This window comes from Aquila chrysaetos, chromosome Z (genome assembly GCF_900496995.4).
Source record: "Aquila chrysaetos chrysaetos chromosome Z, bAquChr1.4, whole genome shotgun sequence".
NCBI classification, from domain to species: domain Eukaryota; kingdom Metazoa; phylum Chordata; class Aves; order Accipitriformes; family Accipitridae; genus Aquila; species Aquila chrysaetos.
The window spans coordinates 64,041,596-64,065,923 of NC_044030.1; the positions used below are offsets into that span (position 1 = coordinate 64,041,596).

The 24,328-nt window shown below is 37.5% G+C and overlaps 1 protein-coding gene across 1 annotated transcript; it reads left to right on the top strand.

Moving 5' to 3' along the window:
* The first annotated feature begins 13 nt into the window (after positions 1–13).
* SGTB (small glutamine rich tetratricopeptide repeat co-chaperone beta) lies at positions 14–23,311 on the top strand. Its single transcript, XM_030003237.2, has 11 exons — positions 14–170; positions 1,418–1,544; positions 7,076–7,179; positions 7,959–8,028; positions 11,800–11,899; positions 14,218–14,322; positions 17,199–17,337; positions 17,425–17,487; positions 19,603–19,640; positions 19,897–19,980; positions 21,417–23,311. The coding sequence occupies exons 2-11, from the start codon at positions 1,445–1,447 to the stop codon at positions 21,526–21,528; spliced, it is 915 nt and encodes a 304-aa protein (XP_029859097.1). The 5' UTR covers positions 14–170; positions 1,418–1,444; the 3' UTR covers positions 21,529–23,311.
* The last annotated feature ends 1,017 nt before the right edge of the window (positions 23,312–24,328 follow it).

Sequence of the window (24,328 nt, forward strand, 5' to 3'; positions counted from 1 at the left end):
GCCGCTACCGAGCGAGCGAGCGAGCGCGCGCAGCCGCCGCACGCGCCTACCCCCTCCGCTTGCTTCCTCCCGCCCGCCCTCGCGCCCCTTGTCTCTCCCACCCGGCGGCGGCGCTGACAGGGACGCGGACGGGGACGGCGTTTGCCGCGGGGCTCGCCACGTCTCGCACGGTAAGGGCGATGCGCTGTTTCCGTGGCGAGCACAGCTCCGCGGGGAGGCTGCGAGCCGCCTCCCCGGAACGCCTCGTCCCCGGAGCTCGGGGGTGGCGGGGCGGATCGGGCCCCGTCCGGGCGTTCGGTGGGCCTGAGGCGGCGGGAGGGGCCGGGCGGCGCGCCCACTGTCCCCGCGGTGCCGAGGGGGGCCCGCGGGCGGCGGGGCGCCTCGCTTCTGCGGGGCAGACCTGTCCTCCGGGCCTGAGCGAGCGGCCCCGGGCCTGCCGCGGGACCGGGAGGTGGGCGGGGGTGGCAGGGATCGCGGCCCCCCCCCCGTGCCCGTGGGGGCGCGCCCCCCGCCAGCGGCACGCCATGCGACCCGTCCGGTGGGGCGCGTCGGCGGCCTCTTCCTCGGCCCTTGCGTGGGGGTGTGTGCCCCCGGCGGCCGCCCCTCGGGCGAGGAGCCGCCTTTTCACCGTCCCCGCGGCGGCGGTTGCTCGGCGTGGGCTTGGCTGCCCGTCGTTTTGGTGGGGGGTGGTAGAGAGAAAACAATTCAGCGAGGCTTGGCCCTGGTCTTGCCATTCATTTAACGCTTGTTTTTTAGCCTGTCTTTCCCGGGCGACTGGATAAGGTTGTGCCCTTTTAAATCGAAACGGTTTAAGGAAAAATAACTTGGAAAGTTGGAACTAAAATTTTCCTCAAAGTTATGTAACTCCCAGCTGATGCTGAATGCAAATCAGGCTCAGCCAGTAGTGTCACTAATCACAAGTGTGCACTGAGGTCACAGTGTTCCAGTTTTTTGTCCAAAGTGAATATAAACCGTTCAGCAGCACTGTGTCAGAGAATAGAATGCCTTTTATTAAAGTGTGTTTCTTTATGCTATTATATTTATCAGTGTGGCTTTTTAATTGATTTTGACTTCAGCACGTGCTCCTGCTTCCAAGTGCATATTTCTTAGAAATAAACTCCAAATTATAAAAAAAAAAAAGAAAAGAAGTTGCTACATTATTTTAGCCTTGGTGAACTCCCCTGCGGGAATGAATCTGAGGAAATCTGTGCTCTTTGCTGATAGTTGGACTGAATGATTGTAGCGGTTCTCCCTAATCCATACAGTTTAACCACTTGTTTCAAGGCATCGCTTTATTAGGCTTTCTGGTGAAGGATAAGTTTTTGTGTATTGTGTGTACTTCTTACTGAGGTCAGTGGTAGAGTGGAATACTCTAGGAATTAATTTTTCTGAAATAAGAGAACCTATTGTTTTTAAGACCTAGGAGAAATTCATCAATTTCAAAATGTCATCAGTCAAACGCTTGGTTTATGCAGTCATCCATTTCTTGAGAGAGCAGAGTCAGATGGATACTTTCACTCCAGATGAACAAGAAAGCTTGGAAGGTAAGTGATAAAGGTGCTAATATATATATATGTATAATACCTACCCATGTGTTAACTTGCTTGATGTTTATTATCGTAGAAAGTAGAGTGACCTAACTGAAACTGCCACCAAATATTATCTGTGAATAAGACCGTGATCTTAATGTTTCTGAGATTATTAATTTTAAAACATCTCTCATTTAAAAAATGTCCTGAAGTTGCAAGATGTGTACTATCTTAATTTTGAGCAACAGATACTTTGATTCACATCAAGATAAGCAGTGCTATAATGCAGACTATGGTAATGATTTGTGTATGTGTCCCACAAATTTTTGCCTGCTGATTCTTTTTCTCTTTACTTTCATGTTTGGTTTCTTTCTGCATTTTGTGTCTGATATTAGCTGTGCTGGCCATGGAAGAAGTAAAACAATTACCATATATTGGTTTTGGTATATGGGAAGAACTCCCGTTTCATACTTGCAAGAATTCCGTGTAATTTATGAGAGAAAGCTAAGTGGTCCTAAGAATATGGAACATAAATAAATTGCATTTCTTTTTCACTTGAGTAGTGATTCCAAAGAGTGCATGGCAGTGAATATTTTCAGTATGGTATAGTTTCTATTATACATCCAAGTCCATCTCTCTGTAGACACAGCTACAGAAAGATGGACTTCTGTGTGTATTCCTCTGTTGACAGATGTTCATTAAGCCTTTGTAACTTCATAGTATCTGTCTTTCTCCTTCATACTGCTCTTATTCCTTTCCCTAATTCCTGGAGACTTCTTGGCAGGTGGTATCACAATGTGGAATTAAGCAAGAGAAGAACAAGAAGTCTTAATTCTAAAATGAGCTTTTCATAGCACGTATTTAAAAGACCTCTGCACTCTTTCAAGCAGTCTGTGGTTGTATCACTCAACCAGAGGAGGAATTTGGGGGTAAGAGGGGAAAGTCTAGGACCAGCAGTGCAATAAGCAGCATCCAGGCAGTTGATCACCGAGTTACCTGAAATCTGAGATGTGGAGAGTAGACTTTCCTGAGGTACAAAACAAGTCCTGCTCCTCAGAGGCATAAACTTAAAAGGTAAACTTGGAGTGTGCTTCCTTCCACTGTCTATTGGTTTTACAGTGTAGTTGTTCACTAATTTAAGCAAGAAAGAAACATTTGTGTCATGATATTCAAAAGATACTCCCAAAAGAATAAAAGCCAAAAGATTTGGTTTTACATCAAAGTCTGGAGCATTTTGTACTTTTGAAAAGTGGTAGTCACCTATGAATTTAACCTGTATCAGGTTGTGATGATGTTCAGCTGATGAAAAAAGCAATGTTTTGGGAAATCATATAATGGGAAATGAAGAGTATTCCTTTGGGTTTTAGAATAAAACTGATAAATGTTGGGTTATGACTGAAAATTTACAGAGCAGCCTTAGCCAATGTCTATATGAAGGAATCAGTTTTAAGATTCTGTTTTCTAAACAAAAAATATTATAAAACCTCAGTTGTGTTTAAAAGCTGATGTAAAATTTACCATTTTAATACAGATATGAAATCCTAATTTTAGAGCTGTACCCTGCCAAAAGCATGGTACCATATGCTGTGTGTTAGTGGATAGGAGGCAGACATTCTGAATAATTGACTTAATTTAGTTGTGCAAAATATCTTTAGTGCACGTGGAGTAGCAATAGCCCAAGTCCATGTTTGAAGTGTTTAATGTTAGGTGGAGACATAAGGGATAAAACAATTTGACTGTTGCTTTTCACTGGTACCTTATGTACCTACTTGGTGTCTATGAAAAGATAAAACACTGTATGATTAAGTGTCTGTGCCAGGAAGCAATTTAAACAGTTCCCATTCCCCACAAAACAAAAAGAACTAGAACATTACAAATAAAATTGAGACTTTATCAAAATAGAAGTCTAACGTGTATTCCAACTCCATTTATATTGATAACCTGCATTCTGCATGTTTGAATTATATAACTGCGGGACATAATCATGGACTCAATGACAGATCAATATGATCATAGTTGAAGACCCTTTACTAGAGCATCAGACATCATTTTATACATTGGTTACATCCGTACATGCGTTTAGCTATTTTACTATTGGTTACACACATTATTCACGCACTGTCCACGCGCCTAGTTACACTTAATGATTGGTTATATCAACACTGTACACACGCATAAACATAAGACATAATTGGTTATACTAACTAAAACATGCGAAACTTGTCTCAGTCTAATTGGTCAAGATAAACTGCCGAATTGAGGTTCTTTGTGCCAAGTTCCCTTTATAGTGGAATGCGCACCTAATTGGTATCTTTCTTTTTTTGTCTTCTTGTTTATTCTGTTCAAGGCCTTCTAAAGGGGTCTGGAATGCTCTTGTGACCATTAGCTAAATATGTTCCCACATATAACGATGTCAATGATAGTGTAAATTTCCTCTAGGGATTTTGTACTTACATGATGAATAAAATTGCCTTATTTAGAGAAAGCAGGGAAAGGTAGACCAGAGAAATGTACTCCCCTACAACCTAGGATCTAGAGCAGTGATATAGATCTCTGATGGTTGATGCTCAACTCTATTGTATGAACTAGAAACTTCACTTCTTCCAAGTTATATTTTAGACAGTGTGTTTAAATGGCAGTTATTTCTTTCCTGTTTACAGTTTCTATTTTTTTTTCTTGTCTATAGCACCTATTTCTGTGGGATTAAAGCAGAAACTCTCTGCAACGTGCATAAGGCTGTGATTTTTTTTTTTTTTTCTTACTTCTACAATTAATGTACCACAATGAATTTCTCTAAGGCAGTATTTCCAAAACAGTGGAATGCACCCCTTAGGGTGAGGGATGCATGTAATACTTGAGATGAGGAAGGTTATGTGTAAGATAAAGCAGGATAATACCAAGTACTAAAGGGGCCTCAGCAACCCAGTTAATATTCATTATTCAGTGATCAACAGCCTGCATGGCTGCTGTGATGCCTTGATGTTGCTTGCAACTTGTGTTTGGACGGCAGAAGTCCTGGAGCTATGTGGCACTGGGGATGCTGAGCTGGACTCCAACATAGCCCAAGTGCTCCTGTTGTCAGCTAGTAGGTGTTTGTATGAGCCCCAGCTGTTCAGCAGGGAGGTAGTTATCTCTACTGGTTAACAAGGTGGTCAGTACAAGCTTCAGAAACCACCTAGGCCTCTGAAAGTGTATGTGATGCTGGAGATAATAGGGAGAATGGATAATTTTGGCCTTTGAAATCAGACACAGGAAAAATCTTAGATTAATAGCTCACATGGTGCAGCAAGTCTTTCCCAACGTACTGATAATATCAGGCTTGCGGCTGTAGACAGTGCCTCACATTGATAATGGGGTAATAAGATGCTGGCAGTCTAGTGTCTTGAGATACTTTTCAGACAAAAACAAGTTTTCACTCCTTTGACTTTACTGGTGTCAGGTTTTTATATCACACTAAAAGAGGGTAGTTACTGATCTTGTCACAACTTAATACATCTTCTGATTTGAAAAAGTTTCTCTTTTGGCTATTTTTACACAGGTTTCTATTGTTGGCTTGCATGTTAACCAATGGTTATTATTTAAACCTATGGATTCATCCCATAAGAGTTCCTAATTTTGTTATACCTGTGATAGATAGATTATAAGGATTATAAATTCCAGTTTTCAGTTAAAGGAGAAATGTGGGAGTTCACTGTAACAACTGATTATTTCATGGAAATGCTTACTAGTGATAATACTATACTCGGGAGTATTTTGTTTAAGCATAATTTGCACTGCTGCACTTTGCAGAAATCTCCTGTATGATAGATAGTTGGTGTCACAGACTTAATACCTTGAGACAAATAAAGGAGGGGGTTGTATTTTAAATTTATGCAAAACTACAAATGAGGTGAGGCATTCAGGAAAGGGAATGCCTTTAGGTAAAAATAAGTTTGAGGGGAAAATTTGTAAGTATACTACCGCAAGTGGCTTTCAATTAAGTCAGATAAGGAAAAACAAGATACGTAATTCCACTGATTTTATGGTAGGCCTGGTATTAAGTATTATTAATATATAGTTCAGAATTCAGCATAATCAGTGCTTACTTTACAAGGATTAAGTTTTTCTACATAGCAGGAGACGAAGGAGTTAAAGCCAAATCCTTCAGTACTCTTACTGGGTAATTTAGAACCCTGCAAATTGATACATTTTTAGCATTTTTAGGTTATAGGAGCAAGTTATATGCATATTTAGCAATGTATTCAATTGTTACATGTTATCAACATTAATTTTGTATCATACTTGACTTTCTTCTGAATAATTTCTATTGTATGTTATCAGAGTTTTTTAGAAAATTACATCTTCCAGGTTTTACTATTTATTTTACAACTCTACTTTTTCCCCCTTTCTCCCAGCTGTGACATAGAAAATAGGCTCCTCAAACTGGCCTTACTGTTGTTAACTTTCAGTAATTTTACTTTTCTAATTTTGGGTCAGTGTTCAGGTTCATTAAGATGCAAATAAGAATTCAAATTTTATTTATTATATCAACATTGGACTGATATTCAATTTAAATTCTAAGATTCAGTTTTTACTGATACTTAATTTGAATTCAGCTACTCCTGGTTATCTATAGTTCGAGTTAAAAAGGTCATTTTCCTGTTCAAACTAGGCTTTACAAAAACTTTTCTTTGTTCCTCCTCAGTTTTCAGTTTAAAACATTTAGATGATACATCTTAATAAAAACATTCTGCTAGATTCTCAAGGTGATAGGGAAAATAATTATATAATTCAAGATACTATAATTAACAGAATACAGACATATATACAGAATTGTATATAGTAATTGCCATTGATCTTCTTTTGCTTAGAAATAGGCGAGCGCATTTAAAACTTCAGTTAGGTATTTGGCTCTACTTTTTTTAGAATTGCTTATTGTGAGTGTATTTGCATTATTGCAGGTTTGGGAGGGCCATTTAATCCTTACACAACAGAACATGGGAAAGGATACTGCAGATATACATATTTTTACAGGATAAAGTCTTGTGATTAATGAAGCATTTTATTAATAAAAGTGTCTTCAAATGAATATATTTTGTTCCAAAAAAAATGAAAGTAATAAGTATCTTGCATTTATTCTTCACAGTAAAGATGAGCCATTTTCTTCCAACTATTATGCCACAGAAATATATGGCAGTTGTGGTGTTTTGAGATGGGGTATGTGACACATGCATAGTTGTATTATGAATTGTGGTGCTTTTGTTAAATCCTCATATTTTTATGTTTTAAAAAAAAGACATTAAATTATTGAAAAAATGGAAATAAAACCTTTAAATTGGTTTAAGAATAATGGCTGAACTATGTATGGATTCTCTATAGATTATAGTATTTTTCAGCAAGTCAATTCTGTGGGGATCAGGTAGCGTCTCTTTATTTGATGGTATGTTCCAAAGAGCTGCTTTTATTAGCTGAATAAGGAAGTGAATAACAGCTTTATAAATAAATTAGTGAAACTACACTTCTGTTGAGAAACTGGTGACTTATATTTTTTATTTTTTGTTTGTAAGTTGCAATTCAGTGTCTGGAGACTGTGTTTAAGATTAACCTGGAAGATACCCATCTTGCACCTCCACAGCATTTGATAGAAATGTTCACAAATTCTTTTCACAAGGTAAGAATTTAATTTAGATTCTAGAGTTATTCTGCCAATATGTCCTAAGATTTCATATTGTATACACAACCTTAAAGTGCTGTGTAGGTCAAAATGATGTGGAAACTTCAGGAAAATATGGAAGAAGTAAAATTTCCATAAAAGCTAGCAGAATGAGAATCTTTTCGGGCAGTGGGAGGAATTAATTTCAGCTAGACAAGGACAGTTCCATGTAGAAAATCACTAAACAGTGGATGTCTCATTCTCACTTGAAGGATTTTATCCTTCAGTTAAGCATTTTGCAATTCCCAGAGATAAATGTCTGTGAAGTGCTTGAGGTCATTCATAGTTTGCTGATGCTTCTCACTCCCTTCTGGAAATAATTTAGTTGTTCAGTTTTAAAAACACCTCCATGAACACTAACCTTAAAATGGGAACTTCAGAAATGCATACTAATAATACATGTTATCTAGGATCCCCAGTACAAGAAGCACAGGAACCACCATGATGACAAATAGGAGAGTCAGATGTAAGAAAACCAAGAAAGTAGAGACATATCAGCTCTCTTCCCCTTGACTTCCTTAAAATGTGTGGTGAGCCATAAGGTTTTTTTAGTAATAGAAAGCAAGCTAACTTTCTCTTCTACAGGTGCTTTAGTGATGTTGAGTTCTTTCGTACTTCCTGTCCCCTGCAGAAAATCTGGTTGCTTGTTGACACAATGCTTCCCAGGATGAAAGAAATTTTTAATAAAATCAGGGCTTATATTTTAATTAAAAAAATTTTGGTTTGTTTACATACAGAATGACACGCTGCCTCTCTCAGATTCTTTACCGGAGGATGTTGAAAAGGCTGACCAACTGAAGGATGAAGGTTTGTCATAAACACGAAGATTTTTGGGTTATCATGGATAGTGATAGTATAGCAGCTGGGCAACACACACCCTGCACAAGAACTTAATCTTATATTCTCTGATGATTGTTATGCTGTAAGAGGCCTAAGTGATTTGCTCCATCTGGGGTTTAAGAAAATATAGAAGAATATATTGTCTCCCTTGATCAGGAATTTTTTTAAAAACTAAGCGATAGCACGTCAAGTCTTGGGCAACATTCCTGAGTAGTAGAAGCTTTAAAGAATGAACAGTTATTATTTGGTAATTATAGATTTCTGTTTGTCCATGGAATTGCTATACAAGTTTCTGCTTTATATTGAGAAGGTTATGTGATGTCAAGGATTATGTGCTAGCTGACTATTAAAACATTGGTAAAATGCTGACCCAGCTGAAGCCAGTGGAAAAATTCTTGTGAACTTACTAGGGTTAGTATTTCACATATGTGAAATAATTTGTGCGCTGTATAAAAATTGCAGAAAAGCCAGTTGTTTATTTTCCCTTCGATAGATGTTACTGCTGTTATGTGAGGAAAAGCAGCTGTACCATAGAAGTCTTCACTAATGCTACCCAAGAAGGAATCCATTTTATTTCCCCCCCAAAAGAAAGTGGAAAAAAAAGAAGGCGTGTAGCACTGATAACTTACACGAATTGTTATCAGGTGGATTGATGCTTTATAAATCACGTTTCTTATGACCTGTTGGATTTTCAGATATTGGACTTTTATAGAAAAATAAGTTTCTAATTGCGAGGCAGATGTAATCCTCTCAGAAATTTCAGGATAATGATGTGGAAAAAGTTCTACTGTTTTTGAGAATGAGTTCCACGTCCATCTTATCTTAAAACTGGTCATCTGTAGTCATGAATGCAGTCCATTACTGGCTCACAAAGTAATGTTTCCTAATTGTTGAAGTTGCTCTTCAATTCTAAGGATAAGAGCTCAAACAGGGTTAGGTTACAAGCGAAAATCAGTTTGTAAGTTGTAAGATACATGCTGTGCATGCTGGCTTTTCATTTTGCTGTCTGTTATTGTCAGCTCATGGCAAGTGAAGAGTACCTGTAGCACTCAGTATGGTTATGGGTCTGTAGAGATATTCAGCACTTTCCAGGTGTGGGAGTTACAGCAATGCCTGTTTAAATCTGTGACTTCTGTCTTGTCATCTGTCGTCCCACAGGGGTTTGTGAAATAGACTGAGGAAATGAAATTGATGTGTGCTCTATGTTAGTCTTTGTGTGGTGTTACTAAAGCAATTGCATGTCTCTACTGAAAAAATTGAAAGGGTCTAAACTTTGACAAAGGGCCATTTAAAGTGTCAGTTATCAGAGGCATTAGTAAGCAGTTTGGAAATGCTTGAAATGCCTCAGGTTAATTTCCCATAATAAAATTAAAACTTCCTGTCCTTTTCTAATGCTGCTCTGTCATATTAATCCTCCTTGTTTTCACACACGTATTATCTATCACCACTATCATGCTTTTCAGTTAGGAGTATTTTCTGCCCTGAGTTAGGGAGATAAACTAGATAATTTGGGAAATTCCATTTGACCCATATCTTCTATAATAATGTAATTCTATAACTCTTGTCATTTCCTCATTTCTATCTGTATGTCCTTACCAATGGAGTAACTTCCCTCACCTTTGTGGGCACTGGTCTGCTGCTCCTCTGCTGTCAAACCAGCCCTAGTACCTGTAGAAATTGGCTAATGAATGGCAAAACAAAATCAGATAGCCGAGTTTTCTTTCTTGATCATTATAAAACCAGGAAGTAATATACCCTCCAGACTAGTAAATACTTGAATTTACTTGCCTACCCTTGTATATCACTTGACACTTTGGCCATTTTGGCTTAACGTGAACTGTGTAAGAGCACAGATTATGTGCAGGTTTCTATAGTGTAACAGTGGCTTGATCCTAAAAAGATCTGGGTATTACCACAGTATAAATTATAACAATAGGTAGTATTTTCGTTATTGAGGACACACATTCAAAAGTATAACCATTTGTGGGGTTTTTTTGCCATAAGAATTTTTGTCTGGCATTAAAATAAAATATGACACTTGCTTTTCCTTTTGTCCGGAATTGCTTAATCTCAGCAGAAATAGTAGGTCTAGCTATTTTTCTGTTTTGCTTTAGCCAGTTCTGAGCTGGAGAGAGAGAGAGCAAGAAGGGCACCCAGTGATACTAGCTCCAACTTAGCCCTGTACCCCAGGTCATCTTTAGTTCAGAGCAGTATCAGAAACTCCAACTTTGATAGTCATTGATGGCAGTTTTGTTTTAGAGAAATGTTAGCTGCTACAGTCTTGTTGAGCGCTGCTGACTTGCGAGTCTTTTATTTGGCAACAGGATTTAGTGTACAGACCTTTACCTTAGATCAAAGGACAGATGTGTAGACGGTGAGCCTGTAGAAATGAGACAGATATGGTTACATTCTGTGTATATTTTGAAGGTATACATGCAATTACAGTTTCAGTTTGCCTTCTCACTGGCAGGGATTGCTGACTATAATTACAGTCTAGTATATCACTGTTGGGAAGAGGTCATTTTGTACTACCTTGGTGATACTTAGTTACTTAAATCTGGTTTTGTTTGTTAAGCTCTCCGTGTTCACAAGTGACTGACTGTAAGTATAGTTGTTTTCATTTAGTACAGGCACCTAGGACTGCTTGCTGCACAGTCTTTTGCTTTCTACCAGAGACAAAATAGTGCATTGACTGAACTTTTCCAGCCTTTGCTTATGCAGTTATCTACATCTGTAGTAACCTGTTGACCTATCTCTTCTCCTGCTTATTTTGGGAGAGGGTTGTAATATTTTGCCAAAATACAAGGAAGTCAGTGGAAGTCTATAATTTTCCTGACAATTTCTTGACGTTTCTGGGAAACCAAGGCTTCTGTAGGATCTAGCAGGCCAAAGATCCGTAGTTACAGGACCAGGGACAAGCTTAAGCTTGGGCACTCTCAACTAGGACTATTTCTCTACTACTGTGTCATCAGGAAAGAAAGAAACTGCCAGGACTGCCCTAAATTGGGAATGAAAGAATGTGTAAGATATCTTTTGTTTTGAAAGACCTTACTCCAGAATTTTCTTTCCATAGAAAAGTTACATTTTTCTATTTTTTTCATTGGACTTAAAAATATGAAATATGAAACTTTGTTATAGAGTAGAAGTTCTGAGCTCTGTTGGTGAGAAATGTTACGTCTGAATCATTTTAGATTACCTATCCTATACATATTTCTCATTACCTTAATGAATGAATTATGTGGCTTCACAAAAGTGGGACTTAGGTGCTTAGTTTTGCTTTTGTTTGATTTTCCATGTTATATGGATAGTTATAAGCAAGTTGTAGGTACATGTGAGAAAATGAGACCAAAAAGGAATTAATATACAGCCTTTTGGATTATGAGGCTTGCAAAGATACTTAAGACTGATGAATCTATATTAGAGTAGAACTGCAATTAAAATTACACTTTTCAACAAAGTGATCTTTGCTTAACAGCAGAAACTAGCTGGAAGGTGTGAAATAGCAAGATGAGAAGGGGAAGGTTTACGTGGTGGACTACAATGTACATAATGAAGTTTATAGATATAGTAGATATTTTTATTTGCATTATTCCATACCAATTCTATTTAAAAGAACGTATCTCAAAAAAGTGCAGTCATAACTACCTTATAGAGATGCTATAATGTGGCTGCTCTATTTCTTTCATACATAGCAATGTATCTTTTAAATACTTAAGAGCTTTTTATAATTTATTTCAGGTAATAATCATATGAAAGAAGAAAATTATGGAGCTGCAGTGGATTGTTACACTAGGGCTATAGAACTGGATCCAAACAATGCAGTCTATTACTGCAACAGGTAAAAACAATACACACTTTTCATTCCCGAAATTCATTAACATCATTTTAAAGATAAATTGTGAACTAGATCAAAACAACATGAGGCTAGAATACTCCACTATTCAGAAATTTATCATGTTAAATTTGTAAAAGATTAAAGCAAAAGTCAGCTCACTCAGCATATCTGTATCAGTTAAAGGTGTAATATGGGCTTTAAAATTACTTATAACACTTGAGATCGGGTTTTTGTGAGTTAGGTTGTCTATATTAAATCATAACGTAGGCTGTGATTCCCAATCTGTTGAGAATAGCAAGAGCCTTTTTTTCTGGTGTTCTAGTGACTCAGCTGCCACCTCTGTCTTCTCTAGTACTGACTGTGCCTGGAAAAAATATCATCAATGTGAGAATACCATTCTGGAGATTTCAACCATTGTATAAATATTCAGCATTTTTATGCATGACCTGTGGAAAAATAACAAGGCTGTTGTTGTGGTTCCATTGTATAATCTGATCTTTGCCATAGTGAAGACATGGGAGCAGATGAAGTCTGGAAGGGCATGTTAACCCAGTAGCAGAAGTATGCTCTTTCTGTATACTGCCCAGAAGACCAGCATAAGAGCAAAGGTAGTATAGACCATGAGCCCTATTGGAACTAGCCTGTCTCTAGAGCTACTCTGCACTACAGTCTTCAGTGCCTCCATTATGAAAATGATATATTAACTGTCAATCTAGCCTTGTGGCACTGTACCCAGAGGATTTTTCTGGTTTTGGAGCTATGCTTCCATTACTCCAGAGTTTAGTTTGTGATAAATACAAGTGAAAGATTCAGTATTTCATGGCAAGCATAAAGAGAAAAGAAATGCACAGTTTACTAATATTTTACATATTTAAGATGGCAGTTCAAAGTGTAAATAATCTATTTTCCTTGAGAAAACTGATGACGTAAGTGATTTTAGGTATAAAATGGAAATAAAAGACCAGATTCAAAAGCCTCCCCAAATCACTGGAAGTTTCCTCAGTAGAATGGGCTTTAGCACCAAATCTGTAATTGGCAAGAGCAGAAATACTTCACTCTGTGTGTTATATCATCACATATCACATTTGTGAGGACCAAAATGAATCTTGGTGTCAGTAAGCACAGTATTGCATGAAGTTATTTAAAAGAAGACAGGCAGTTGCTTGGAGTTTTGTGGGTGATGAAGTATCTAAATAAATATAGACCTTATTCTTGTCTTTCTTAAGCTGGTTTGGGAGCAATGGAGATGTATCGCCTTCAACAGTATTGCTTTTTACACACAGCAGTGAGAAAAAGAGAGAGCTGAGATGCCCTCGAAGTTTTAACTGGCCGTATAAATTTTTTGTAAACGCAGAAAAAACATTTTCTGTTCAAACACGAGAGACTAAGCACTGTCCCCAGCTTTTATCCATACATCTTCACTGGCATCTGTGGAGTTGGACAACTGTTAAGCAGCCTAAATATTTAAAATACCTAAGTAGTCCCATTCAGAAGATACTTTAATCAAAGTCAGAACAGGAAAAGGGATTGAATATAGTGATGATTGTAGCATCTAGCATTCCTAATAAAAAAGAATGCTTTATGCAATGGAAATACTGTCGTTTCTACTATAGCTTTTTAATCAAGGAAGAACAAATTAGAATCCTTTGAGACCTTTCAAACTGGGAAAGTTTTGATTATTAATCTGTTCCAATGTACTTTTTAATTTGGGCAAGTCTTTAATCTTATTGTATAAATGTCCACAACATTTAGTATTTCTCTGGTATAGACATGCAATTGTAATTTAGTAAATCAGAGATTGTTGAGAAATGTTATCCCAATTTACCTGCAAGCATGAGTTGCCTGCTAAAAAATTGAGCAGGGAAAGATCACAGCATTCCTTTGAATGGCAGTAAAACTATACTTCTTGCTAGAAAATGCCAATTTTATAAAATCCTTCTGCTTAAAGAATGATTTTATGTAAATTACTACTTGAGAGTTTCACTTCTTGTAATAGGTTTTATGATGATTTTTGTGCATAGTCATATGCTGGATCTAAAACAGTTCCTTAGAATTATTTATCCTTTGTGTCCTAAAGGTGAGTGCGTGTTCTCCAAAGCCCTAGTCTAGCAATGCACTTAAGCACATACTTAATTCAGAACATTTCCTTGTCCTACTTAATTGAGGAAAGCTGAGGCATTGCCTAAATAGTGAATGAAAAGTCAGTAAGATCAAAGAAGTCTAAAGTTAAGTCATGGACATGTGAATATCTAAGCTTGGGGTTTTTTCTTTTATTATCTTTTTGACAAAGCTTTCTCCCTTCCCTCCCATCTTCCTCTTAGGGCTGCTGCTCAAAGTAAACTCAACAACTACAGTGAAGCAATAAAGGATTGTGAGAGAGCCATAGCAATAGATCCAAAGTACAGCAAAGCATATGGGAGAATGGGGTAAGCTAATACAAGTCTGAGTAAACACTGAAGACCCAAGTGTAAATCACCATAGACTTTCTGAAATAAGTGGAGCTAGGTTGTTTTACTTGGCTGACATTCTTGTTCTGAAAGTGTAGTCATTTTCTGAAGATGACCCTATCAGGCTGTCAGTTTTAATTTTTATATATGTGGTTGATCTTAGCATTTCCATATCAGATTTCATCAGTTTGCAATTTTTTTTTCTTTCAGTTTATCAACACTGCAAATTTAGTTTAGAAAGTCATGATGTGTTTTTTCTACCTCCTACCTATTTATGAGTAATCAAAAATCTGCAGTTGGAACAGTGTATCTGTTAATGATGCTGTTAGAGAACAGAATCCTAAAGTATTGGGGCTTCACACTAGCAGGAATAGAGACTTAATTTTTCTGTTCAATAGCGCTTAGGAAGCAGATATTTTAGCAAGACTAAGTTATGTCCCTTTGGTAGTTTTTCTCAGTCATGTCTGAGAGATTAACAGTATAGCCTCTTTAGGCGGTGGGTCTGATTAAGTGCTATCTGAAAAAAAAATGTCAGGAGTGTTCTGAATGAGATATCTACTTGAGTGAAGGGCCATTCTTCCAAGATATGCAGCTTCGTATTTTCAATAACCAAACACATTGTGGGCATGGGCTGAATGCTGCATAAGGCTTTTGAGGTTATATCTATACTAGTAAATTACAAAATGCTTGGGATTGTTTGTTAGGTCAGCTGGCACAAAATGGCCCATGTCTATGTTATTAAAATCTAGTTTGCAGAATGGAAACTGCCTATTGCTAAATTTTATTTGCCTGTGTTAAATTCTGAACCATGCCCCAAAATTGTCTGCGATAATGCTTACTGGCCTGGGACAAAACCATGCCAGAGGGCATTTATTTAAGATCAGAGATGATGGAATTCTATCACTTGACAACTTTCCACGATACAGTTTATTTTACCAATACAAATATAGCCTGACTGGCTTTTGAGATGATTAATTCACTTTGAAATTTTAGGGACTGTTGAACTGGTTTTGTCCTATTTAACTATCTTCAGATCGTTTCTTCTTATAGCACAACCTGAGATCCCCCGATTTCAGTGAGATGGAGGGAAGCCACAGGCTGACTTAGGTGGAAATTGGAGGTTATTTTAGAGTTTTGGGTGTAAGACCAGTGTGCCTTTTGATACACAAAGTAAGTGGGATCATTCTTGGGCAATCAAGCCTCTCTTTTTTTGATTGTCTGGTTGTTTTGATAGAGGTTATATTTTGAGCTACAAGCCATTGCTTAACTTAGCAGATGGATATAATAATACATTTGGCATAGGCTGAATGAGGAAATGGTGCTTGTTTAGTAGTAACTGGAAAAAAACAAGTGCGGAAACCACCTTCTCAACAAAAAGTCTGTATGAGAAAGCTGTGTTTTCTGACTGCATAATGCAGTCAGATCAGTTTTTCTCAGGATTTGACAGAACCTCTTTATATGTCACAGAAAGATGCAGAAGTGCCACAGAAATATACAGGGATGGGAGCCATATAGACAGTTAAAGTGATACTTCCAGCATGACCCTGAAAGAGCACTTGTCTGGGTAGGAATTGTGAGCAAAGAAACTGTTGCCTGCTGTTCTGACTTGTACTGTGTTCCAAGAACCCAAATTTTACATACTTTCTCTGTAAAAAACCACGATTGCATCACAGAAATACCAGACTACATTTCTTGTCTGGTCAGACACTATTTTGGCAAGTTAATGGGCCAAAAGGGAGAATGTTTTTTATGGGAGTAACTGTCTTAAGAGAGAATACATTAATGTTGTGTTGGTTCCTCCAGGAGCATTACTGCAAACTCTTGGAGTTTCATGCTGTTACTGAGTTCATTATCACTGAGTGTAATGAGTGTGACTGATGTATCTAACACTTTGAGCTCTCTTGCCTGGGATAAAAGACTAAGGTCTGGTAGTGGACTTTAGCACAGGCTTATCAACCCAGTCTGTGTAGCTCAGCACATAGTAAAGGGGGACTGGAGTACTAAATAGCTGAATGTGGGTTACACAGATCTTTCATAAAATGTCGAAAAGATCAGTTTAGTTTAGTGGTCAGTATAAATTGAAAATACAGTAGAAGATAGAATTGAAACTGCAACTAGATGGACTTCTAGAAGAGCTCAAAGAAGGATGATGTTTTAAATGTAGTAGCTAATCGAATTTGAAAACAAATACCGTTTCAAAACTAGTAGATCTGTCCTGTGCTCTCCTGAGCTGCTGGAGAAGAATCTTTTTCAAAACGTTAAGCAGACTTCCCTGATACAAGGGTTTCTTACAGCATCTTACAGATGTTACTACTATCCTGTATAACCCATTTGTAAAGCTGTTGAAGTAGAAGATCTGAAAGGAGAACCTTGCACTGATCCTGAGACAAAAATCTTATTATGCTGAAACTTGTGGTTCCAGTATTTGGTTTCTTGAAGCTGCAGAACTCATGTTAAGAGTATCTTCGTCCTACTTACCCATGTACCCTTCTGAATAATGTCTTGGATCAAAAGGAATGGAGGAAACAGAGGAATTCCTAAGCTTATGCAAAAAGTCACAGATGCTGGATCCAGCTTGTGCTCTCAAATACAGACTAAATCACTTGATGATACCAAGGAGTTTTTAATGAAACTTGCATATATATGGAACAGACAATGCATGACGAGTTCTTGAGGGATCATCTCTTCTGCAAAAACAAGTGCTTCCAACTAAGTAGTAGCACAATAGCAAAACTTGCTTTAGTGCTCAGGCTAAAAATTAGTTGTGAGACACTGTTTTACTTAGGACAGAAAATGTATCGTTATCTTTTGATAGTCATTTATGTTCTACCCAGGATTTCTTTATTTCACATTAGGTTGGCTCTGACCTCAGTGAATAAATATGAAGAAGCAGTTACCAGTTATCAAAAAGCACTGGATCTTGATCCAGAGAATGACTCTTATAAGTCAAATTTGAAAATAGCAGAGCAGAAACTAAGAGACATGTCCAGTCCTGTAAGTTAGCTCTGTATCTATTTATTTACAACAGTTTTAACTGGGATTTTGTAGGTAAACTTATCTTCAATTGCAATTTGTTTGTAGACTGGAACTGGACTGAGTTTTGACATGGCAAGCTTGATAAACAATCCTGCCTTCATTAGTATGGTGAGTATATTTCAAGCTTTACATTATACTGTTTTTAAAACTGAAGTTTTAAGAATGACTCTTGTTTAATAACACAAGGAATTCTAATGCTTATTATAATGGCAATGGTTTCATTATACTGAATTTAAACTTTTCTAAGCCATTTTACACTCAGAACAAGAAGTGAAGCAGAAATGTCCTATAATGCCTGTCTTATTTCGAGCTGATTATATCTTCCTTATGAACAACAACATGCATAGATTAGCTATCCTGTTTTTATAAATGGCATGATAGTAATACACTTGTCAACAGCATGGTGAAAATTTCTATTTGCCACATAGCAGTTAACAATGAATACTAAGAAATCAACTCTTCAAGTGAATAGCAGTTGATTCAGGTGCAGTCTACCCAAGACTAAAGTAACTCTGCTTGGGGAGAACTACCCAAGAGACCTTTCGGTTCTTACTCTTTCAAATTATCCCTGACATCCTTAAGTGTGCAAAACTTCATGAGATGTGCAAACAATGAGTATAAATGACATACAGTGCATTCCTTCACTTCCAGTACAATGGCAAATTGTGGTTTTGTCCCTCAGTAGTTTTTCTTCATGCATGCCTTTCTTAGCTAAATGGTATTAATGAACTTTGAAGAATGGAACTTGGAGAAAAAAATGCAAAATTTCCTTTGAGAACTCAGTTAAAATTTTACTGCCCCTCTGGTGGCCTCATTAGGACAGGACATTTCAGCCAGTGCTTCCATGTGGAAATGCACTGTATGCAAGAGAGATCAATACCTCTGGTCTGATACTATGGTCCAAATAATAGAGATGGTGGGCAAGGAAGAAGTGAGCAAGTTCTCTGATGGCATTAGTGATTAAATAGCACCGAACTCTGTGTACCACTTCATTGGCCACATGACTTAGACAGGCTGCATCTGTTTAGAGTTAAAAATGTACTCTTCAGTATGGAGCTAACTATGGGGAAAAGATTTTTTGCATCATTTCCAGAAGATGGCTGATCAAGTGGATGGAACACAGGACATTCAGCCAGGAGCAAATTAATTATTTTCCTGTGGTGTAGTTTTTTGTTTAGTTTTGTTTTTAAGGAAAAAAAATGACTTACTGTCTGACCTTGAGAAAGTTACTTCTAGACTCCATTTTGGACCCCTAACCTGGATCAGACTTGTAACTGACAGAAGAAAGAAAAATTCCTACATTACCCATAGAATTGACCTGAATTTGGTGTTTTATACCCAACTGTAGACTAGACAAAACAGTTGATTTACTTTTGAGATATATATATGTATGGAGATATATTGATCAATAAAATGAATATTGTATATATCTGGGGTTTGTAGTACCTTTAATAAGAGAGTGAATAAGCAAATAATGTGTTGTGCCTATTAGTCTTGTATTCATACAGACACTGATTTCTGTAGGAATTATGTTACTAACTTTAAAACATCACCTGGTTTATTCTATAGTATCTGTCCATATACACCCTTACACTATAGTAAACACAATATAATTTTTGAGGCATCTTATGAATGAGAAATTTAAATAACCTCATGCTTACTACAAAGTAAGAAGATACACAATTACCACAGAAGATACACAAAATACCACAAAACTATGCTACAAAAATAAGTCCACAGTCTGGTTTACTCTGCAATATTTTGCAGCCGTAATCTTAACAGTTTATACCCAGTAGTAGTAGTAGCTGCAAAACTGATTTATCCAGGCTGGGAATCAACAAAATACAGACCTTTTTCCGAAAAGCCCAATAGAAAACCTTTGTCCTTGGAAGTCTTAATTTTAATTTCTTTTTTTTTTCCCAGTTTTCTGGTACTGGGGTTTTATGTTTAATGTCTTATTGTATTTTTCACATCTGAATCTGTAACCACTATTTTTTATCTAACATATAACCAATTGTCTCAGCTTCATATCCTTGAAATATGTTCCTGTAATGATTCTTTTAGCTGGGGACCATATGTCTCTGTGCACATAAACTTAACCTTAATTTTGTAATAAAACATAGAATACAGCATGTAGGTTTTTGGGTTTTTTTCCCCCATTTTCCTCAGTGGTACCTAAGTAGTAAATGTGTTATAATTTCAGCTATATATTGTCTATTCTAGGCAGCAAGCTTAATGCAGAATCCTCAAGTTCAACAATTGTAAGTATTAAAATGGAGTACCATTAAACAAATGTCTTTAGGGGTTTGAATTAATACGAGAAAAGGTGGATCTTTTCTGCACAGTACTGTATTCCTGAAAATGTAATTTTATTTTTGCTTACTGTAAATAAAACCACTGCAGTTTCTTCCTCTTGCAGCTTACTTCCTCCCAGCAATTCAAAAAAGAACTACAGTTTATTGCTTACTGTAAAGGTCCCTGCATATCCCAATGCCAACACTGTGCTAACTGTTCCAGGATGTCAGGGATGATGTCAAATGCCATTGGTGGCCCTGCTGCAGGTGTTGGTGGCCTGTCGGATTTGTCCAGCCTGATCCATGCGTAAGTAAGAATTGCATAGTTTTAACTGTTAAATTTGTAGAAGCATTATTGTGCAACATCTGTTTAAAAGGGATAGTCTAAAGCCAATTATACTGTGGCCTGTCCCCACTGTATGCCTGATTATTATTAAAACTGAAAACTTGAAGACTTATTTTTCATTATCTTGTTTGCTTGCTTTGTATGTTTCCATCAATTGGAATGACTGAACTGTGTGCTCAGTTTCACTTTCTGGTTCTTATACACTGTTCACTTTCTAAATGCCACTTACTAAAAATGCTCCTTTAAATCTTTAAGTAATCCTACACGTGCTCTCAAGTTGTGTTGATAAATTTACTACCTGATATCCCAGACACTAGTTAGAAAAGCTACAGATTTACTTAGTACAGGTTGCAACAAGTTCTGCTCTGGCATCCCTCCATTTAGACTAGGAAGGCTTTAGAGAACTCCATAAAATGAAGAGTAGCTTTTACAAAAAACAGAACTGAAGTCTTTTATAGTATAATAGAGATAATCCATCTGGAAGAGTCTGCACAAAAACATGCCATTTGCTTATATGGCAAGATCTCTTAAAGGACATACAATTTTACTTTATTTCAGCATTCTAGCCTGTTTCAAACTATTTTTCAGTTTTGCCCCTCCAGGGCAAAAGTAATTTATAATTCACATCACAGACAGGAATGTGCCCCAACAAAATCAAGGGCTGTTTTTACAAAAACCAGGACACCTAGATCTATGGAAATGGTGACTTCCCTTCAACCTGTGCTGTGATTTAAAGCAGTCTTGATAATTTGCTACTTGGGCAAAATGCAGAAGTTAGAGAAGCCATGCCAGGCTATTCATGAAGTAATAAGTTTTACTTGCGTTTTCTAGTAAACCAGTGTTATGCTTATCTTTTACATGGAATTAATCTCACCTATTAATTTAACTCTCAAGCTACAACTATTACGGAGATGGATCTGTCATTACTTCAGTCATACAAGTCATAAAGGTGTAATTTTATGCTTGCTTTCTACTAATGACATCTTGCTCGCAAGTACAAGTTGGCAGCTGCATACTGTATTTCTGGAAAAACTAATACAACGTTGCACTTCAACTACAAGAGTAGTTATCTTAAACACCTAGAATGGATCTTCTCAAAAAGAAGGGAGCAAATCACTGGAGCGCATTTGGTGCTAAATTTTAGTTTTACCAAGTAAGGTAATACTTTTTCCTCCATGTTTACAAGTAGAAGTAGTGGTCCTAAAGAATGAAAATGAAGATTTGATGGTAATCCTGTTTGGAGAGACTTTAACTAGATAAGACTGTACAGCAAGTTATCTTTAGTCTTAACTTTTGTATAATACACTTTTCAGTTTTATTGGGATATCCTGTTTTCTTAAAAATGCTGCTGTCAGGTTTTTTTACTTGTTAATTTTACTTAAAACTGTTCAACACAGGGGGCAGCAGTTTGCACAACAGATACAACAGCAGAATCCAGAGCTCATAGAGCAACTGAGAAATCATGTCCGGAGCAGATCTTTCAGTGGCAGCACTGAAGAGCATTCCTGACTTAAAGGAGGCATGTGAATTGGAATGGCATATAACCCCAAAATGCATACATAGTTAGTAGCAAAAGCACCATTGTAACTCTTCTGCTTGAATAGAAGACAGAAAATTCTTTATGCGTGTTTGCAAACAAGAATAAATCTGTTAAACAGATCTATTGCACATAACTTGGAACATATCATTTATGTATAGTTAATCCTCTGAAAATTAATACGCTAAATAGGTGGTTTATTAAAATCCCTAAGTACAAGTAATTTTGAGTATGTGCATTAGATTGATCTCCAGGGCTATTGAGTGGAGAGGAGTTTTGTAGTGGGCTGATCTTGCATAACAGCTTATTTCTAAAGTCCTAGTGTAAAAGGCATGTTATTCTTACAGTGAAGGTCATTATGGCTGTATTCCCTGTCAAATATTGAAACAACAGGCCCATCTGGTCAGACCTTTTATAATGAGCATAGATCAGTGTTGGAGTATAGAATGTACTTGAAACTAGTGCCTGAAAAGTCTGTTTCTTTAAGCCTGTGGAGGGGCCATTATTATTAACATGAAATATTTTTCAACTTCATTGGGCGGGAGGGAGGGAGAAGATTGCGTATGAAGGAGTACCACAAATTGTAGAGAAAGAGAAGATGCTAATCCTGAGTAGGATAATACACAGAACCAAAATGGAACTTGGCTTGGGAAAGGAAAGAGTATTTAGAAGTTTTAGGCTTTTCTACTGCCATGTATACCCTCAAATTATCATGGTAGCCCTGGAGGTCAGCATTATGGCACTATTTTCCTAGGCATGGCAAACTGTATTACATTCTGTATGTATGCAGTATTTAATATAAGCTTAAAATTCTTAACTGTAATAAGCTAAAACTGATCCTGTGACTGTACAAATAACTAGTACTGAAAATTTATCAAGAAATAACTGCCTTAGAAAGAAGGATTCTCTTTCTATTCTGGTGTGGTAAATCACTGGCTTAATTAAGGATTTTTTTTAAGTTTCATTACATGTATCTATCTTAAGTGATAGTTATATGGCCAAGTTAAAGATTTTTCCATTCTCTAGTATTTCTGTTCCTACCCTGGCTTATCTTGCTCAGTTAATCTTACTCTTTCAGAGACCACTGCTTTTCTATATTTTTATTATGTTAACTTTTTTTTATTCTGCTTACTGTTCACACTGCTTTCTGGTACAAGGTAGACTTGTTTTTACTCCAGGGAGGTTCTCAACACTCACATTTTCCTCTTTGTATATCAAAACTAATTTGAGGAGCCTGCTTTGATTCCTAAGAGAAAGTGATGTCTCCTGGCCAGTTAGACTGGAGAAGGTATGTGGAGGAATAACAGTAGACTCCAAAATGGAGAAATACACAGGAACTCCTGGACCTCAGACATAATGTCTGATTCATCTTGTGGTCAAAAAAGAGCACCTCAGGTAGAATCAAATGCAAAATTTGGGGCTAAGTCATGTACTTGACTCTAACAAATGCTAGTTGTGCATCTATTGTGTGAGTCTTCCCCTACGAAAATTGGGGGGGAAAAATGCAGCTGGATCCAAGGAGAAATGAAAAGAACTGGAGAACACAAAACCAGGAAATCAGTACTACATCTGTTGAATAAAGAGGTAAAGAACAACTTACTTAAACAACTTTAAGACATTTCATTCTTTATTCAATAGAGCTTGCCTATACACAGCATTAAAATGCTTTTTAAAATTCTCTATATAAAGTTGCTGTAGCTACCTTTTGAGGCTGTAGAGATACTTAAGCTTTACATTAAATACATTTCTAAGTAACAACTTCTGACTTGTAGTTTTTGTTAGCAGTCATAGAATCATAGAACGGTTTGGGTTGGAAGGGACCTTAAACATCATCTAGTTCCACTCCCCCTGCCATGGGCAGGGACACCTTCCACTAGACCAGGTTGCTCAAAGCCCCATCCAACCTGGCCTTGAACACTTCCAAGGATGGGGCATCCACAACGTCTCTGGGCAACCTGTTCCAGTGCCTCACCACCCCCACAGTGAAGAACTTCTTCCTGATATCTAATCTAAATATACCCTCTTCCAGTTTGAAGCCATTACCCCTTGTCCTATCAGCACATGCCCTTGTAAAAAGCCCTCTCTGGCTTTCCTGTAGGCCCCCTTTAGGTACTGGAAGGCTGCTATAAGGTCTCCCTGGAGCCTTCTCTTCTCCAGGCTGAACAACCCCAACTCTTAACATCTGATGACAAAGAAGAAAACCCCTAACAGGATCTTCTTTCAGAGGTAGTTCAGATCCCAAGTCTAATGCATTCAAGAAAACTGCTACTTCAGTTACATTTAATAGCACAGGATACCATTTACAAGAAAAATAGATGGAGGCTGTGGGTGGGCTATAGCTATGGTACAAACATTACTTAGAGTAGTGTGCTGTGTCAGGAGAGAAGCATTGGTCCTAGCATATCTCCTGTTAAACTTCACAGTTCTTCTTAGTTCTCTTTCATATTTTCAGCTGCTCAAAATGAGTCTTAACTTTGATAAGGGGAACCAATAAATCCAGAGTGGACTGGACAGCACTGCAATCTCTCTCACACTCAATTTATCCTTACTTTGGGACAGCAATCATCATGCAGTTAGCTTCCTTTCTACTTTAAGACAGAAGGAGTGTCAAGAACCTTTTGAGAGTTCCTTAAGAGCTACAAGATATGATCATAGTCAAAGACTAGCTGTAGAAGTTGTACTGCCAAGTACAAGCCTTATAGCTTACTGGATTTAAAGGAGAACTATCCCCAAGGTTAAATGGAATGAAGCATTGGTTAGTTATCTGAAAAC

Bases quoted from the DNA above. Each gene is read 5' to 3' on its own strand.
- SGTB (XM_030003237.2), top strand. From the start codon at position 1,445: ATGTCATCAGTCAAACGCTTGGTTTATGCAGTCATCCATTTCTTGAGA. The intron at 7,180-7,958 runs GTAAGAATTTAA...GTTTACATACAG, and splicing joins TCACAAATTCTTTTCACAAG to AATGACACGCTGCCTCTCTC. The intron at 14,323-17,198 runs GTAAGCTAATAC...ATTTCACATTAG, and splicing joins AAAGCATATGGGAGAATGGG to GTTGGCTCTGACCTCAGTGA.